Genomic DNA, 17374 nt, shown 5'->3' on the forward strand with positions numbered 1-17374 from the left:
ACCCAGTTTCGTTCCTTTTTATGGCTGAATAATACTCCATTGTATATATGTACCACATCTTCTTTATCCATTCGTCTGTCGATGGGCATTTAGGTTTCTTCCATGACCTGGCTATTGTAAATAGTGCTTCAATGAACATTGGGGTGCATGTGTCTTTTTGAATTACGGTTTTCTCTGGGTATATGCCCAGTAGTGGGATTGCTGGGTCATGTGGTAATTCTATTTTTAGCTTTTTAAGGAACCTCCATACTGTTCTCCATAGTGGCTGTATCAATTTACATTCCCACCAACAGTGTAAGAGGGTTCTGTCATCCATTTTAAGTGCTCATGTTTAAACTAGCAAATGTTTTCAGGGAGCTAGAGGACTTTCTCCTCTAGTTGAGGAAAGTAGTTGAGGGATTACTTCAGTTTAAACTCACTTTAAATTATTCCCTTAGGGCAGCAGTTCTCAAACGTTTTGGTCCCTGGACCCTTTACACTCTTAAAAATTATTGGGTGTAAAGCAACTATACTCCAATAAAAATTAGTTGAAAAAAATTATTGGGGGCTTCCCTGGTGGCGCAGTGGTTAAGAATCGCCTGCCAAGGCAGGGGACACAGGTTTGAACCCTGGTCCGGGAAGATCCCACCTGCCACGGAGCAACTAAGCCCATGCACCACAACTACTGAGCCTGTGCTCTAGAGCCCATGAGCCACAACTACTGAGCCCTCATGCTGCAACTACTGAAGCCCACGCGCCTAGAGCCCGTGCTCTGCAACAAGAGAAGTCACTGCAATGAGAAGCCCATGCACCACAAGGAAGAGTAGCCCCTGCTCGCCACAACTAGAGAAAGCCCACGCGCAGCAACAAAGACCCAATGCAGCCAAAAATAAATAAATAAAACAAATTTCTAAAAAAAATAAATGATTGAGAACCCCAAAGAACTTTTGTTTGTATAGATTGTATCTGTTGATATCTACCATATTAAAAATTCAAACTGAGAAATTTTAAAAACAGTAATTCATAAAAAAATAGAAACAATTAAACCTATTACATGGTAACAGTAACATTTTAATGAAAACATAACTATGTTTCCAAAGCAAAAAAATTAGTGAGAAGAATGCAATGGTTTCATCTTTTTGCATGTCTCATTAATGTCTAGCTGAATAGAGAACAGCTGAATTTTCTCATCAGTTGTGATACGTTGTTTTGGGTGATGAAAACCCGACCTCACACAGATACATAGTTGGAAAAGGGAAAGTTATTTTAATAGCCTTTGTCAGATAATGGGGGTATTCTTCGATACTACACACCAAACTCAATAAGTGGTAGTTTGTTAAAGATTAGTTGCGATGTAGAATCATTTATATCAATGACCATTTTGTACTCTTATAATACTTGCACTTTGAATGGGCATTTTACCCATGCATGATTTTGCAACTTGACGCATTGATCATTTGTAAAATACTGGTTCACAAGGTTATGTAGATCTTCCCAATGTTGACTCATTATACAATATTTTTAAAGTCACATTTGTTAATATCACCACCAATCTCATTAGAAAAGTCCTTAAGAATGTTGGCAAGCTTGTGATGACAAATACAAGTTTCCCAGACTTCTGATTTTCTCTTGAAAGCTCAAATATTATCACTGTTAGTGGTTTTCCTTGAAATGACTGGCTTACTTCACTCATTTTGATAATTTTTTGTCCACAGTTTGTCAGTTGTTCTTTCAAGTAAATATAGTGTTTTGTGAAAAAAGCAGTAGGTCAAAAATCAAACAATGGCCCAAGTGCTTTTCTGGAGACGACTATCATACTTCTTTCATATATGCACAGAAGTTTTACATGTGTACTTCCTGTTTCATCACATAGAATATTAAAAAGATGTGTACTCAAGGACAAAGATTTAATAAAATTATTTTATTGCCTCATCACAGACATTAAGTGAAACTTATTTTGTTTTATTATTTTTTTATTTTAATTTTAATTTTTATTGCAAGTGTGTGGCAGTGAAGAATACAGTGACTATTAATACAGTTTGGTATCTCTGATTTGATTGATGCTAAAGCACCAGCAGTTTTATCCACCATTGCTTTTGTACCATCAGTGCAGATATCAGTGCAGCGAAAGAGGCAGATAGTGTTTTAGTATTATTATAAAAATAGCCTTGACCTGATAGATCCCCTGCAAGGGTCTTGGGGACTCGCTGAGGACCACGGAGCTTACTTTAAGAACTGCTGCCTCGTGGACTTCTTGCTGGCTCCCACTGCTTCTAGTCCTTACATTATGGCACTCACCACAGAGGACTGTCATCTCCTTTTTCATGTCTTCTGTATCACACTGGGAGCCCCCTGAGGACAAAGGCTGTATCTTATTTACTTCTCTCTCCACACATCCTAGCACAGGATCTGGGACATGCTAAGTAATAATATTAAACAAATTAGAAATTTCTCAGAAATTTCCCTTCATCCTCCCATTTGGTGGTAGGAAAGCTGGGCTGAGGGCCTGGGTCACTGACAACATCTCTTCTTCGAAACACTTCTTTTCACTAAGTCAATCCACATTATTAGCCCTCATGCCTAGCCTCATTCTTATTATTTACTTTTAATTATTAATTACACAGGAAGTATTTAATAAATGCTTATTGAACACAGGCTATTCCCTATAATGTGTTTCCTGTTCACATTTCTTCCCTAAGGGACATTTATGTGTATGTGTTTGTGTGTGGTGGGGAAACAGTTTAAGAAGGTCAAGCTCTAAAGTTCTCTTTAAACTATGGGAGACAAAAGAAACCTTTCAAAAGTTGGGCCTTGGCTCAGAAATACTCTTCCCACGGTCTGCAAGAGATCTCTCTTTGGGAATTTACTGGCCACATCACAATATTCATCTACTCCATCTGGCTGAAGACTTGTCAGTGGGGCAGGGAATTATTATTTTTAGAGTGCTGAGTGAAAGATAAAAGTGAAAAGAAACTCTACTTTGGCAACCACTTGCAGGTCCCAAAATATTTGTGTTTTATTTTTGTACATAAGCCCAGCAGTTTCCTAATAGATTCATGACAAGTTAGACAGCTAATGATGCTCCAGTGTTTACATAAAGAGCTTGGAAAGAAACTTCATTAACTTCATTAATATTGAAGGAATTCAATATTTCCTTTCAAGCACACAGAATTTTCATTGTTGGTGGTTTTGAAGGTCAGAATCTGGACATTTATGCTCTAAACTGATGGGCCAACTTTAAAAATAAGTGATTTAATCAATTTTAAAATTTTCTTCCTTTATTGAAAAACTTTTCAGATGGCTGATTTTCCTTGTTTTTAAATTGGAAAGTATGGTTTACTGGCCACCGTTCATTTATTTATTGAGTGACTACTATGTGCCAAGAATAGTTTTAGGCTCTTAGGATATATTAGTGAACAAAAAAGGATCCAGCCTTCATTGTAGCAGGGAGAGGCAGCATAAATTATAAGGAAGTTTAAATAATAAATGAGTAAACTGTACCATATACTAAAAGGTGATAAGTACTTTGGGAATACGAAAAAGTTAGGCAGGGAGGAGGGACAGGGAGAGGAAGAACACCATTTTGACAGCATAAAGTCTTAGAATTTTATAGAGACCTGGTTGTGCCAGGTCTTAGTTGCAGCTTGACGGCTCCTTAGCTGCAGCTCACCAGTTTAGTTGTGGCATGCAAACTCTTAGTTGCGACATGCATGTGGGATCTAGTTCCCCGACCAGGGATCAAGCCCAGGCCCCCTGCATTGGGAGCACAGAGTCTTAACCACTGCGCCACCAGGGAAATCCCTTTCCACAACTTTCTATCTAATAAATTTAGAAATAGATACAAAAGGAACAGGTGAGATCAGTAAAAATGGTGAAGTTCCTCCAAAAATTCTCTCCTCCATAAAAGCAAATTGTGAGAATCAACTTGGATCATGTCGGATGTGCATCCATGAATGAACAATCATGTCGCTTTTTAAAGTCTGTTGGTAATTAGTCACTGCTCATCTCTTATTCAGTTCGTTCACAGGCAGCAAAGAATGTAGTTGTGTTGCTTCCTTGTCTTCCAGTGATAAACCCATGTGACATTTAAAAAAAAAAAGGATAATTGAGAATTGGCCAACAAAATGAAAGTGCAGCAAATAAATGAGAAGTGATAATGCTGGAAGTGAAATTCAAATTGAGCATAAATGGAGTCGTATCATGGGGAAGTTAACACTTCTGTCTTGAAAGAGTATAGATATGCAGCCAGAAGGACTTAGTGAGGGCAAGCTTATCCACATAAATGAGGAAAGTGGCTGTGACAAAAAGGATGAAGGTGTCCCAGAGGAAGTGATGTCAGCAACAACTTCACATGAAAGGAATTCTCAGAGAGATTTCATGAGATTGAAAGTACAAAGAATAAAATGTTGGAAGGTGATCCAAACTTAGAAAGGAGTATGACCATTCACCAAGACTTAGAGTAAATGCTTGCTCCATATTATAAGACAAGAAAAAAGAGGTAAGCACTATTCAAACTACTCTTTTTTTTTTTTTATGAAGAAGCCTCAGAAACTAGGGACTGAGGGAGGTTGTTTTTATTTATTTATTTATTTTTGGCTGTGTTGGGTCTTCGCTTCTGTGCAAGGGCTTTCTCCAGTTGCGGCGAGTGGGGGCCACTCTTCATCGCGGTGCGCGGGCCTCTCACCGTCGCGGCCTCTCCCGTTGCGGAGCACAGGCTCCAGACGCGCAGGCTCAGTAATTGTGGCTCACGGGCCTAGCCGCTCCACGGCATGTGGGATCTTCCCGGACCGGGGCACGAAGCCGTGTCCCCTGCATTGGCAGGCGGATTCCTAACCACTGTGCCACCAGGGAAGCCCTCAAACTACTCTTGATAAGCGTTTTACAAAGAAAGCAATTTAATTCTTAAATCTTCTAAATGCTTTAGATTTCAATGTACTAAATAAATATTAGTTTTACTAGTTTTTCGTTTCCTTGTACATTTATAATTGTAGGAGAGCTTTTAATGTTTTAACAAAACATTTGTCATGGAAGAGTGGTAATTTCCCCCATTGATTATTATTATTTTTTAAAGTTATTTATTTGTTTGTTTATTTATTTACTTTTGGCTGCATTGGGTCTTCGTTGCTGTGCGCGGGCTTCCTCTAGTTGCGGCGAGCGGGGGCTACTCTTCGTTGCGGTGCGCGGGCTTCTCATTGCGGTGGCTTCTCTTGTTGCGGAGCTCGGGCTCTAGGTGCGCGGGCTTCAGTCATTGCAGCGTGTGGGCTCAGTAGTTGTGGCTCACAGGCTCTAGAGCGCAGGCTCAGCAGTTGCAGCGCACGGGCTTTGTTGCTCCGCGGCATGTGGGATCTTCCTGACCAGGGATCAAACCTGTGTCCCCTGCATTGACAGGTGGATTCTTAACCACTGTGACATCAGGGAAGCCCCTCCCCCCACTTGATTATTAAGATCTCTTTGCATGGTTTCAAAGTGCAGGATCATTTTTACAGCCTGGCACTACTGTGCAAAATGAAGATTTCTTATATATTAAAATTTAGCATACAATGATGATAAGCATGTGAAAATGCAGCATTTCAAAGCAATGGTAAAGGATAGGTACTTCACAAAAGGAAGCTGAGGGACTTCCCTGGTGGTCCAATGGGTAAGACTCTGTGCTCCCAATGCAGGGGGCCTGGGTTTGATCCCTGGTCAGGGAACTAGATCCCGCATGCATGCCACAACTAAGAGTTTGCATGCCACAAGTGAGAAGTGTGCATGCCACAACGAAGATCCCACGTGCCACAACTAAGACCCGGTGCAGCCTAAATAAATAAATATTTTTTAAAAATTACTGTTAAAAAAAAAAAAGGAAGCTGAGGAAACTGGCAAAGGATTTGGAAAACCTGTGGCTGTTGTCTGTTGTCCATGGTCAACATGTGGTTAAGCCAGGATATGAATACAGGCAAGCTAACTCTAGAGAATGTGCTCCTAACTAGTATACTATATTGCTTTCCTGTGGTGTGTATCCAATATATGGTTTCTTCCATAAAGAAAAAAAATTTTAATTCATAAAAATTTAAAATTTTGTATATTAGGAAAGAACACATATGAAATTAAATGGCAAAGTACAGACTGGGAAGACATATTTATAACACCTGACACAACAAGGGGGTTAATATACAGGACATAGTGCCTTAGTTAACATGTCAGCAGGCTTTGGAGCTGGCAGACAACAATCCAAATTGTAGCTTCATCACTTACTACTTACGTGACCCTGGGTAAGTTACTAATTAATCTTTGCTCTAGGTTTCTCATCTGGAAATGGGCATAATAATAGTACTTACTTCATAGAGTTGCTGAGAAGATAAAACAAGATAACATATGTATAGCATCTAACACAGTGCTTTGCTGTGCTTATTATATTAGTACTATGCAAAGATTATTATAAATCAATAAGAAAAGAATAATGAAAATAATAGAAAAACGGACAAAAATACATAAAGAGCAGTTCATGAAGAAGAAAAACAATTGTTCAATATAGTAAATAACCAAAGCAATGCAGATTAAAATAAAAATCATATAATTTTTCTGCACATTAAACTAAATGCCCAAGGTTGGTAAGAGTTTAGGAAATAGATACTAAAGGGAGTGAAAACTGATACCTCCTTCCTAGAGGGCAATTTGGCAGATTGATGAAGTGATTTTAGGAACTTAGTCTAAGAAAATAAATAGGTAGGCAAGGATATATGCATGAGGATTTTTTTTTTTTTAGTTCATTTATTTATTTATTTATGGCTGCATTGGGTCTTCGTTGCTATGCACGGGCTTTCTCTAGTTGCAGTGCGTGGGCTTCTCATTGCGGTGGCTTCTCTTGTTGCGGAGCATGGGCTCTAAGCGCACGGGCTTCAGTAGTTGTGGCTCGTGGGCTCAGTAGTTGTGGTTCGCAGGCTCACTAGTTGTGGTGCATGGGCTTAGTTGCTTCGTGGCATGTGGGATCTTCCCGGACCAGGGCTCGAACCCGTGTCCCCTGCATTGGCAGGCGGATTCTTAACCACTGCTCCACCAGGGAAGTACCTGCATGAGGATGTTTATTATAACATTTGTAATTTTCAATACGAAAATTTGTAAACAACCTTAATGTCCATCTGTAGAGGGTTTTAAATGAATAAAAGTTATGAAATTCCTTACAATGTAAGACAATGCAGCCAATAAAAATAATGGTTAAAATGAGTATCTGCCTTGTTCCAGTGACCATTATTTCCTGCTTGGATTCCTCCTTGCCTCCAGTTTCTCTCCCTGTCAACTCATTCTTTACGAAGCTGCCAAAGGCAAATCTAATCATGTCACTCCCTTGCTTAACCCTCTCATGCCGGCTCAATGCAAAACCCTCAAAGAGCCTCCAAGGCTGGAGTCTTAATCTCTTTCTTCCCTTCACACTCCAGTTAACATGCTTCTCAGCTGGCCTTTGTATCGTTATTCTCCCTAAGGATTTAGCATTTCTCTGAGCCACTTTGGTTAGAATCATCCTGTTCTGTCTTTTGACGAAACCCTTCATTTCTCCTTTGGAGCTCTTACGTAAATGTTATTAAATGTTGTTTATGCCATTATCTGTTTAATATATGTCTTTTCCATTAAAGGTTAAATCCCAAGAGGGACAAAATTATCTGTTTAGCCACCGTTTTACCCATTGCACCTGGTGTGGTGCCTGACATAGTTGTTCCATGCAGTCACTGAATGAATGAACGAATGAAGAACTAGCTACAAACAGTAGCTAGTAGCTACAGTGGGACTCCAATTTGGTAAAAGAGGAACCAAAGACTGTGTGGCCGGTACCAGACAGAAACGGACTACCTCCTGCAGGCGCGTGCTGGCCACGCCCTTCCCTGAAGAGGAGAGAAGGGGGTAAGGCGCGCCGGGCGGGTGGGACAAGGCAGCGGGAGCTTGGCGGGAAAGCCGAGCTGCGGGGGAGTCGCGGCCTCTGGGGCTCTCGCGCCTCCAGCTCCCTGGGCGGAAAGGGGCTGCCGGAGGAGGGGGCACGTCTCCTGTGGACCACCCAAGGCGCAGGGGTCGGGGAGCCGTAAGGCGAGTGCTGACGGCGAGGCTCATCTGGAGAATCAGACTCCGAATTACGGGGAGGCAGTTTTCGGGGTGCGCACAGCCCCAGGGGAGGGGCTCAAAGCCAAGGCCAAGCTTCCCGCCAGGGCAGCGTCAGGGCGCGCCCTAGAGGACGGCGTGGAGAAGCGATGGGAGAGCGCGACTTCTGGGGGGAGTGCACCCGCAAGATGCTCTTCTAGACAGCACCTTAGCTGTGTGGTAACCTGGAGGCGGCATGGGGGGGTGGGTGGCAATGCCGCTGCCTCTTCTTCTGTCACATCCTGATTTGGGTGTCTCTCAGCCAGTGCAAGGCTCTGTCCTCTAGGAGGTCAGATTCTTCTGCCCACCTGGTTACTGAAGGTGGACTCCCATCCTCTAAATCGCCACACCCATCCCGGAAGATGCCAGGCCAGCTTTCTTTCCCCCTTCTGGGCAGAGGACGCCTTATTTCCCTGCTTAGCTCCAGATTTCATCTTTGCCATTGAGAAGCCCCACCACTCCCACGTTGACACACATCTCCTTTGCTCCCAGCAGGACCCTGAAGTCCTGGAACAGTCTTCTTTAACATCCCTTGGGAGCCCAATAAACGCACTCTGAAGGAATGAATTCATCCATTTATTCAACTTTCCCATGTACGAGAGCTTCTTTGATGGAGTGTCACAGAGGCCCTTAAGGGAGGGAGGGCTGGGGCAGGGATGTGCATAAAACCTAGGAAGAGGTTTAAAGTCTAGGCTTTATTTTAGAGTTTGGTAAAGAGGAGCTATTGAAGATTTCAGAGAGGACATAACTGGCCTTAACCCGTGCAAAGTCTTGGGGGTAAGACAGCAGACAGGGAGTCAGGCTGGAGGTGATGCAGAAGTGATGAATAGGGGGTGGTAGTGGTAGTATAGATTTAATGTTGAATACACGTATGTTCTGAGCCAGGGACGGTGGTGGCACTTTGTCAGCTGAGACTTAGTTGGAGAAAGAAAGTCAGAACTCACACCTTGGGGTTGGAGGGAGAGGAGGAAAAGACCAATATGTGAGGGAGAGGGTGTTCAGCAGTTTCTTCATTCTTGGTTCAGGTGACCAAGGAGGATGGCCACCATTCCCTATCCATCCCTGGAGCCTTGTTCGGGGAGGAGCCTCCATCCTCCCCTCTCCCCCTGAGTTTTTAGTTTTGAGTCCAGGCTGAAACCAGAGAAGAACAAGAAGAGAAAAAAATGAGCTGAAAACTGAAGCAAAGTCCATGGGGTGGGGAGCTAGAAGGCCCCCTTCAAGTAGCTCAGGCCTGGCAGCTTGTGCTGGGCTTGTGGAAGATTCCTCTCACAGATGCGAAATAATGCTGGAAGCAACCCGAGCACGTGTAGGGCTTGAGGGTCTGCGGGGCTGGGCCACCAGTATCAACCCACTGCTCCACTCCAACCGCACCCAAGGGCGGAGTGCGCTGGCTTCCTGGGCGAGGCCGAGTGGGACCCGCGCAGGAGCAGTCCTGCTGGCCCGCGGCTGCCCCCTGGCGCCGACTCACTCCTCCCAAGGGCTCATGTCGGTGTCGATGGCCACACAGTTGTATGCAGCGTAGCGGAGCTTCTCCTCACACACCTTGGCACTGCAGGGGGCAGGGAGCTAATCAGCGCCAGGTGTAGAGGTCCCTCCATCACAACCAGGGGCTTTGTGGCTCCAATTTGTGCACCCAGTACCCGAAGCCCTCCTCCACCCTAGGATGCCACCCTCCCCGCCCGCTCCCCCCCACTCCCCAGGCTGGAACCTAGGAAACCCACCTGGCATAGTGTGGTAGGAAGAGGGTGCTGGAGCAGGTGGAAGACTCAGGCAGCGCATCTGTGGTCTCATAGCTGGGGGCGTGGAGGGACCAAAGATCAGAAAGAATTGCAGGGGCACAGGGCAGGGGTCTGACACGTGAATATGTTTGTGGGGCAGGGCAGAAGGCCAGCCACAGCCTCCTTCGACTGGACCTCCCCTCCCCATCCGCGCTCACCCCAGCTTGTCCGGGTAGATGTAGATCCGAGCTGGCAGACGGCTGCGGCCTGTGACAAAGCGCAGGAAGCGGCTCCGGTCCTCTAGATGGAGGAGAAGGAAATCAGTGCCCGTGTGCTGATCGTGGAAGAAGTTCTTCAGCTTCAGCCCTGTCTCTGTATCCCAGGAGTGGAGTCCGAACCCAGACATTACTCTGCCCTTTCCACTGACCGTTGGTGAAGTTGTTCAGTGCCTCCCAGAAATACTGCACCCGTGTGTCAGATGGCTCGAAGTCTTCAAACCGGGCTGGTGGGGACAAAACCAGACGGAATTAATTCTTAGGTCCTTAAGCCCCACCCTGGGACTGCGCTGCCCTGCCCCACACTCACTGAGCTTGCGCAGAGCATCCACAGTGACCTCTGGGTCCCCGCACACCTTCTTCTCCAACTCTTGCCACGTTAGCAAGTCCAGCACAGCCTGTGGCACCACTTTCAGCAGACCTGCTTGCATGGCTGACACCTGCAGAGGAGGGAAAGGGCCTGGCTGGGGAAGAGGGCACAACTCTCAGCTCAGCGTGTGGTGGGGACCCTTGGCCTCCACTCATGGAGACAATGTATCTCTGTACTTCACTGATCAGCAGGAATGTGGGGAGAGGGATGGTGGGGGCCGGAATTCTTGGGATTGGGTTCTGGTGGCCTATCAGGCTGGGCTCTGGCCATAAGGAGCCCAAAGCTCTCTGTTCCACTGGCCTCTGGGTAGTACCTGCTCCTTGCTCTCCTCTAGCCGTGCCTTCTGCACCAGTTGGATGAAACGGGAACGGTCCTCAAATCCCACCACGATGCCCGCACCCCCAGGGATCAGCTCCACCACCTGCTGGTCACTCAGCACAGTGGTGAAGGTTAGCTCCTTTCCAAATTTGAACTCAAATGTCTCCTTGTCCATTCCTTCCATCACTTCCAGGAGCTTTACCTGGGGGTTGAAGAGAGGCAGGAAGGTCATCTTTTCATTGTGAAGACAGTCCTTGTTTTTCCTCAAGAAGCTCACAGGGAAGCAGGAGAGGCAGCCAGGCAAGGCAGTCCTCACGCAGGCAATGAGGGCAGTGAGGGGGTTAGTACAAGGGCTGTGAAAGCATCAAGACGATGCCTAACCGGGCTTGGAGATCAGGGAAGGTGTCCTGGAGGAAGTGGCAGCTAAGCTGAGACCCAAATGATGGCTGGGAATTGGCTGGGCCACCAGGAAGTCAGGAGAGAGAACATCTTGGAAAAAGGTGGAAAGAGCAAAAGGCCTTAGGAATCTGTCTGGCTGGAGCCTGATCATGAACCAAGTGTCCAGAGATACAGGGGTCATGTAAGGCCTTTCCGGACTCTGCATTTTATCCTAAGCCCAGAGTGGACCTACTGAATGGTTTAAACAGGGAGAGTGAAATGAATTACTCTGGATGCTGGAGATCAGATGGGTAAGAATGGAGACAGGGACACTGACAACTTTTGCAGTCAGTGGTTGGGTCAGAAAAGAAAGTGGCTGAACCAGAGGGAAAGCAGTGAGATGGAAGAAGTGGACAGATTCCAGAGGCAGATGTGACAGAATGTGGGAGGTGAGGGAGAAGGAGGAGGGCAGAATGACCCTGAAGTGCTTGGCATGGGGAGGGGTGGGTGGTGGTGCCATTGTCAGACAGGGAGCCCTAGAGGGCAGTAGACTGGGGACAGGATGAAGAGTGTGTTGATCCTGAGGTGCCATCTTGGGACAGATGTCCAGCAGGTAAATGAATATATAGCCCCAGGCTTAGGAGAGAGGTTGGGGCTAGAGATAAGGAAGTAGGGGTCATCAGAATAGTGACAGTAGTAGAAGCTACTGGAGTACATGGGATTGGAGAGGGAGCACGTATGTGGTAAGAGAAGGTTCAGGACGGCCCTGGGGAGCAGCAACCTTGGGGGCTGGGCAGAGGAAACACTGGTTTTAGGCCCTAACTCACCAGCACAGAGTCCACAGCTGGGAAGTCCTTGCTCCAGCTCACCTCCTCACCAGAGAGCTGCTTCCACACGAAACCAGGCAGAGCCAGGACCTGTGAGACAAATACTACTGTCTTCTCACCCTGAGCTGCCCAGGTTTGGCTGGCTCTTCTTTCTTCCAAGAGCCAGGATTAATCTGGTGGGGTGCAGAATAGGCTACTCACCAGGAACTCCTTACCCCGAAGGGCAGCCCCCATCAGCTGTCCGATCCACTCGTACTTGGCAAAGTCTCGGCAGGAGGGGTTGGGCACGTACATATCCCGGGCCTCACCCGTGCCATTGCCCTGTCCCCGAGACAGAGCTGTCAGCACGGCATGGGATGGACCCTACTTTGTTGCCCCAGATGCCTCAGAGACTTCCCTGAACACCTTCCACTGGGGGCCCTGAATGATCCCTCTGAATATACAATGGCTCCTCCTTCCCTGTCTGTCCAGAGGCTGCCCCAGGCAACTCAGTCTCTCCTCTGCCCCATCTCTAGCTTAGCCTGGTACCTGGGAGGTTCGCAGAGACAGAACAGCAGAAACAGTTTGGGAGGTAGGGATGGGAGATTACCTGGTTGGCCGTTCGGACAAAGAAGGGCAGAGGCACAGGGGTGTCCGCCGAGCTAGGGCACAGTTCTTCTGACATGTCTGCCAGGCTATCCCGGAAACCACCCCCTGAAATGACAGATAGATGCCCTCAGCTGGGGCACACAAAAGCCTCAGCCCCCATAATGGGGTAATAAGCAAGTCCCCTATCTGGTTAGCTGGTGATCTCAGAAGCCTCTACCACTCGAAGTAGGGCTGGACCCTTGTTATCGTCCCTCAGGGCCTCACCTTGGTCAATGATGCCTTCTGCAATGAATTTGCACTCCCACCACTGGTCATAGCGCATGGGCCACCTGTAAGTAGGAGTGGGTCTCTGTCACCACACTGGGCCAAGGCTCAGAATGATGCACCTGCCCAGAGTCCACCCAGGAGTAGGGGCTACAGAGGGGTAATGGTGAGGGGACCAGAGGCAGTGCGTGGGTATACATGTGTACATGTATACCCTGAGCAGGTCCCTCGCCCCTATGCCATACCTGTAGTCCAGGGGCTTTTCATACTTGTCAGAGGGCTTGAGGCCTTCATAAACCTGGGGGCAGGGGAAAGGGGAGGGAGTTGTGGGAAAGTCTGTGTCAAGACCTGGCCCCACTCTTGCCCAAAGACCTTGCTCAGGTCCCTGTTGGCCCAGCCCCCTAGGCCCCTTACTGACCCTCCCTCAGTCTGACCCCAGGTGGTCCAAACCTGGGTGAAGACAGCGTTCTTGCAGGCAGGGTCCCTTAAGGGGCAGGCACGGTGTTCCATGGCGAGGCGCCGGTTGATGTATAGGCGTGGCATGAAGCTGGGCTTGCTGCTCTCTGAGTCACGCAGGCACTGGGCCACCAGGCCTGGCCGCTGGCGTGACAGCAGCAGGAACTGCTTCACTTGCTGGGGAGGAGAGGTGGCCAGAGCAGGACCAGCAGGCAGTCAGGCTCTGTCCAGGCCCTGGAACCTTTCTCTATTCCTGGACCTAATCCCATGGTTCCAGTTCAAGCCTAGTCCATCCCTGGTCCTTGCTTCCAATCTCTCCCTTAGTCCGGCCACCAGGGAGAGCTTTCTAAAACAAAAAATCCAACTTTGTCATTTCCTTACATAAATCCTTTCCAGTGGCTCCACTGACCAGGAATGAAGTCTGGCCCCAGGGCCATCTGCTACCAGGGCCTGCTTCCTATCCACCTTCCCCCAGCCTCATCCCCATGTCATACTCACATCTACGGGCAGGCTTCTCTCACGTCATTTTGAGGTGCTGGTAACTCCCAGTGTGCACCTTTTATGCAACCTGCCCTGTCCATGCTGTAACCTCTCCTCCCCGAGCTCTGTATATTTCACATGCTCTCTGGGGAATAGCACCCCAAACGCGACATTTTGACTATTTGTGTCTGGCTTTCTTCCTATGTTCCCAGAGCCCCACAAAAGCCCACGCCTAGAGTAGGTCTAAGAACTCTCTGATGAAGAGTGAACAACTGCTTGAGCAGAAAGGGGGTGCCCAATGCCAAGACCAGTATTGCATGGGTCAGGCTCACCTTAATCTCACTGAAGGTGCCCAGCGTGTGGTCCCAGGCAGGTACCAGGTGGTGCAGGACGCTGTCTAGGATCTTTATGAATCTGGGGTGGGTGGGTAAAGATAACTGCAGCTAAAGAGTTTGATATGGATGCAAGACCCCCTCACTCCCCAACTCACAGGGACAGGAGAAGGCAGGGCCCAGGGACTGCTCTGCCTCTTGAAGTGGAACAGCTTACAGTATAAGACCTTGGGGGCCTCTTCCACACAGACATACAAGGCTCAGGACGGGGGACAAGGAAGGGCCTGACTGGCCCAGGACCACAGCCACCTCTGCAGGAGAACAGCTCTGCGGTATAGCACTTCCGGATCAGTGCCTTCCAGGCGTGGATATCGCACCAGACTAGTGGGCTGGAACAGGTCTGCATTCAGCCCTAGTTCCCGCTGTCTAGATGACTTGATCTTGACCCCTCGAAGACGCACGTCAATCCCATCATCTGGAGGAAGGAGTTAGAGTGAGATCACTTACTGTGCCTGCTGCCTTTTTGGCCCTCAGACCTGAGAAAGGCTCCTTAATGCTCAGCCTTTTGTTACCCCAGCCCCTAGAAACTTGGGACCTTTGGGATCCCCTCCTATAACCTGATTCTGATTATTATATTCTTTGCTAGTTCCTGTGTCCACCACGATAGTTTGGGGATGCCTGAGAGTCCCAACTCCGTTCCTCTTCCAGGTGAGCCCAAGCACTTCTATGGCTTTAAGGCAGGCCTCTTACTCAGCACCTTCCACCTGGCTTGGGCCCCAAAGCTTCAGATCCTAGAGTTAGTTCAGCTATCACCTTTACCTCAACTCCAAGCCCATTTCCTTCTCTCCACACTCACTGCCAGCTAACCCCCATCTACAAACTGGGCTCCCTTTCCCTCCTTAGGGCCTTAAGCCCCACCTCGGCACTCGACGATGCGGATCTCGATGACTGGGAGGTGGACGGTCATGTCCTCCAGGACACAGACATCCCCGATCAGGGTCCTGAGAGGATGAACGTGAGGCACTTTGGAGACCCCTTGTCTTCAGGGATTGCTGGGGTCTCGCTCGAACTTTTGGTTCCAATGTGGGCCAGATCCTACGCTAGGATCATGTCCCACCTCCCACCCCAGGCCAGTTCACTCACTCGTCAATGCTCACATCACTCAGCTTCTTCAGGTTGTCCCCTTCACCCCCATAGATCACCACCCGCTTAGGCATAAAGTTGTCATCTGTGGTATCCACCGTGAGTAGCAGCTTCCTGAGGGTTAAGAGTGTGCACGTGGGTCTTTTACACTCACAGGCATGTGGCTCACCCACCCCGTCCTACTCAGAGCCCACTCACTTCACAATGGTGCCCTTTTTCATGGTAAGCCGTACCCAGTGCTGGCACTGGGACCCATCGCTCTCCCAGTAGGTGTCCGCATTGCTGTCTGTCAGGCAGGACACATTGAACTCCTCCTGGGGAGGGGCAGAGAGGTGGAATCAGTGTTTATCCCCACTCCCTGAACTGGGGGTGTGCTTTGGGTCAGGGAGCACAAGAGAGAAAGTACAGTGGAGCTGGGTTAGAAGCACATCTGGTATGGGTGGAGGTGTCTAGGGGTTCCTACATGACTTCCAAGATGGGGGGTTGGACTGAGTATGGCCTGTGGGGATTCAGATTTGGTCCTGGCCTAGAGGTGAGAGTTCTGGATCTAGCAAGATGTGACTACATCTTGTTTGGGGTGGGAGGAGTCCCAGCACCCACCGTGTAGGAGGAAACGTCTATGCTCTCCACATACTGCTTCACGCTACCCAGGTTCTCATCCTCCTTGCCCAGGTGGTCGTACAAGAAGTGGATCAGGTCCTCGTCGCACTCGTAGGTCCACGTCGGGGGCACATAGCTAAGCAACCCCAAGTCCCTAATTAGGTCGGGCCCAGACCTGGAGCTCCTTCCTCCCCATCCCATCCCAGCTCACTCACAGTAGCCTTTGTACGGCTTCTGTATATGCCTCGGCCGGCTGAGGCCTTGATCCCAGGCGATGCGAGTATGTCAGGTCCACCACCTGTTCCCATCTGTGCGCACAGAATCGGGGACGGGATGCGGAGACATCAGCGAGCAGCAGGAGACCCTGGAGCCTTCTCCAGATCTCTACCTCCTCTAAACTGCGCCTCCAGAAGCCCCACCCCAGCTCCCTTCAGGTCCCGCCCCTTTCTGCTGTAAACCCTGCCTCCACTCCAGATCCCACCACCCGGGCTTTGCCACACTAGGGCTCAGCAGTCTGACAGCAAGCCCCGCCCCTCCCAGTGCAGGACCTGAGCACCGGGCGGTAGTCCACTCCAAAGAGCTGCTGCTGCCGTTGGAGGTGGTCTGGAGTGTCGATGGGTACGAGGCGGGCCCCGCCTTCTGCCGGGCGGCACACCAGCAGCCAGCCTTCGTCCAGCCCGCAGTCGCCCAGGTGTTCCGCCAGCTGCTCCTGCCGGGACGCGCCAGACGGGGACAGCCGTCAGGGAACCGCCGGCGGCAAACCCTGCCCAGCCCACGGCAAAGGGCACCGAACGCTATGTCAGCTCAATATGGGGGAGGGGAGGGGAACAGCCAAGGGCTTCCCTGGTCCCGGGTCTTTTGCACCTTGGTCAGCTTCACCCAGAGCCCGTGGCCGTTGCACAGCTCCTCGCCCGTGGTGCGCACGCAGGCGCCGCGCCGGAGCTCGATGCTGTCGCGGGCGGCGCGGAGGGGCCCGGAGCCGGTACAGGTGGCCGGGCCCGTGGCTCCCACACGCAGCCCCGGGCCCTCCGCCTCCCACACTGGCAACAGCACGCGCGACGGTCCCGCCGGGTCCTTGTAAAGCTTGTAGAGCACCTCGCGCGGCACGAAAGCTAGCGCCGCCGGCAACGGCCGCCCAGCGCGGAGGCTCTTCGCTGCCTCCGCCAGGAAGCGCACGCGGCCCAGCAGCTGCCGCGGGGACTCTAGCGCCGCGCCCGGGCCCGGGCCCGCCATAGCGCTGTGGCCCAGGGAAGCCCAGGGGCGATCCGGCCCCAGGAGCTTCGGCCCGGAAGGCTGACGAAGCTTCCCACCACCTTCAGCCCCGCCTTCGGCCAGCCTTCGCCGTAAGTTCTGGACTAGGCGCCCCGCACGTTCCCGCCGTATTTGTCCTGTGTACTCGGATACTCAATCCTGTTATCTTTTTCTGTGCCTCCCGCTCAGCCAACCAGACCCAAGTTCAGTAGTAGTTCCTACCTGATCAATCTACCCACTCCAATCCCATTGCTACTACCATTTAATCCCCACTGCTACTACCCTC

At 49.4% G+C, this 17374-nt stretch overlaps 1 protein-coding gene across 2 annotated transcripts; it reads right to left on the reverse strand.

Annotated features, from left to right (window-relative positions):
• Positions 1–8648: 8648 nt before the first annotated feature.
• On the reverse strand, positions 8649–17140 carry HECTD3 (HECT domain E3 ubiquitin protein ligase 3). Of its 2 annotated transcripts, none has more exons than XM_068539761.1 (21): positions 16702–17140; positions 16386–16546; positions 16053–16145; positions 15838–15973; positions 15436–15551; positions 15238–15351; positions 15013–15095; positions 14404–14569; positions 14095–14176; positions 13277–13459; positions 13072–13124; positions 12827–12891; positions 12564–12667; positions 12176–12295; positions 11975–12064; positions 10765–10971; positions 10392–10521; positions 10234–10308; positions 10025–10106; positions 9810–9881; positions 8649–9219 (listed from the first exon to the last, which is right to left on the reverse strand). In XM_068539761.1, exons 1-21 carry the CDS (start codon positions 17068–17070, stop codon positions 9141–9143), a joined length of 2580 nt encoding a protein of 859 aa, XP_068395862.1. In that variant the 5' UTR covers positions 17071–17140; the 3' UTR covers positions 8649–9140. The 2 variants fall into 2 exon arrangements, with proteins under 2 accessions (XP_068395862.1, XP_068395861.1); XM_068539760.1 differs by having other exon boundaries at positions 8649–9637.
• Positions 17141–17374: the final 234 nt, after the last annotated feature.

Source organism: Eschrichtius robustus, chromosome 3 (assembly GCF_028021215.1).
Source record: "Eschrichtius robustus isolate mEscRob2 chromosome 3, mEscRob2.pri, whole genome shotgun sequence".
Classification (NCBI taxonomy): Eukaryota; Metazoa; Chordata; class Mammalia; order Artiodactyla; family Eschrichtiidae; genus Eschrichtius; species Eschrichtius robustus.

Coding starts and splice junctions, on each gene's coding strand:
- HECTD3 (XM_068539760.1), bottom strand. CDS start 17,070: ATGGCGGGCCCGGGCCCGGGCGCGGCGCTAGAGTCCCCGCGGCAGCTG. Junction 16,547..16,701: donor TCTGGGTGAAGCTGACCAAG/GTGCAAAAGACC, acceptor GCGTCCCGGCAG/GAGCAGCTGGCGGAACACCT. Junction 9,638..9,809: donor TTCCTACCACACTATGCCAG/GTGGGTTTCCTA, acceptor TGCCCCCTGCAG/TGCCAAGGTGTGTGAGGAGA.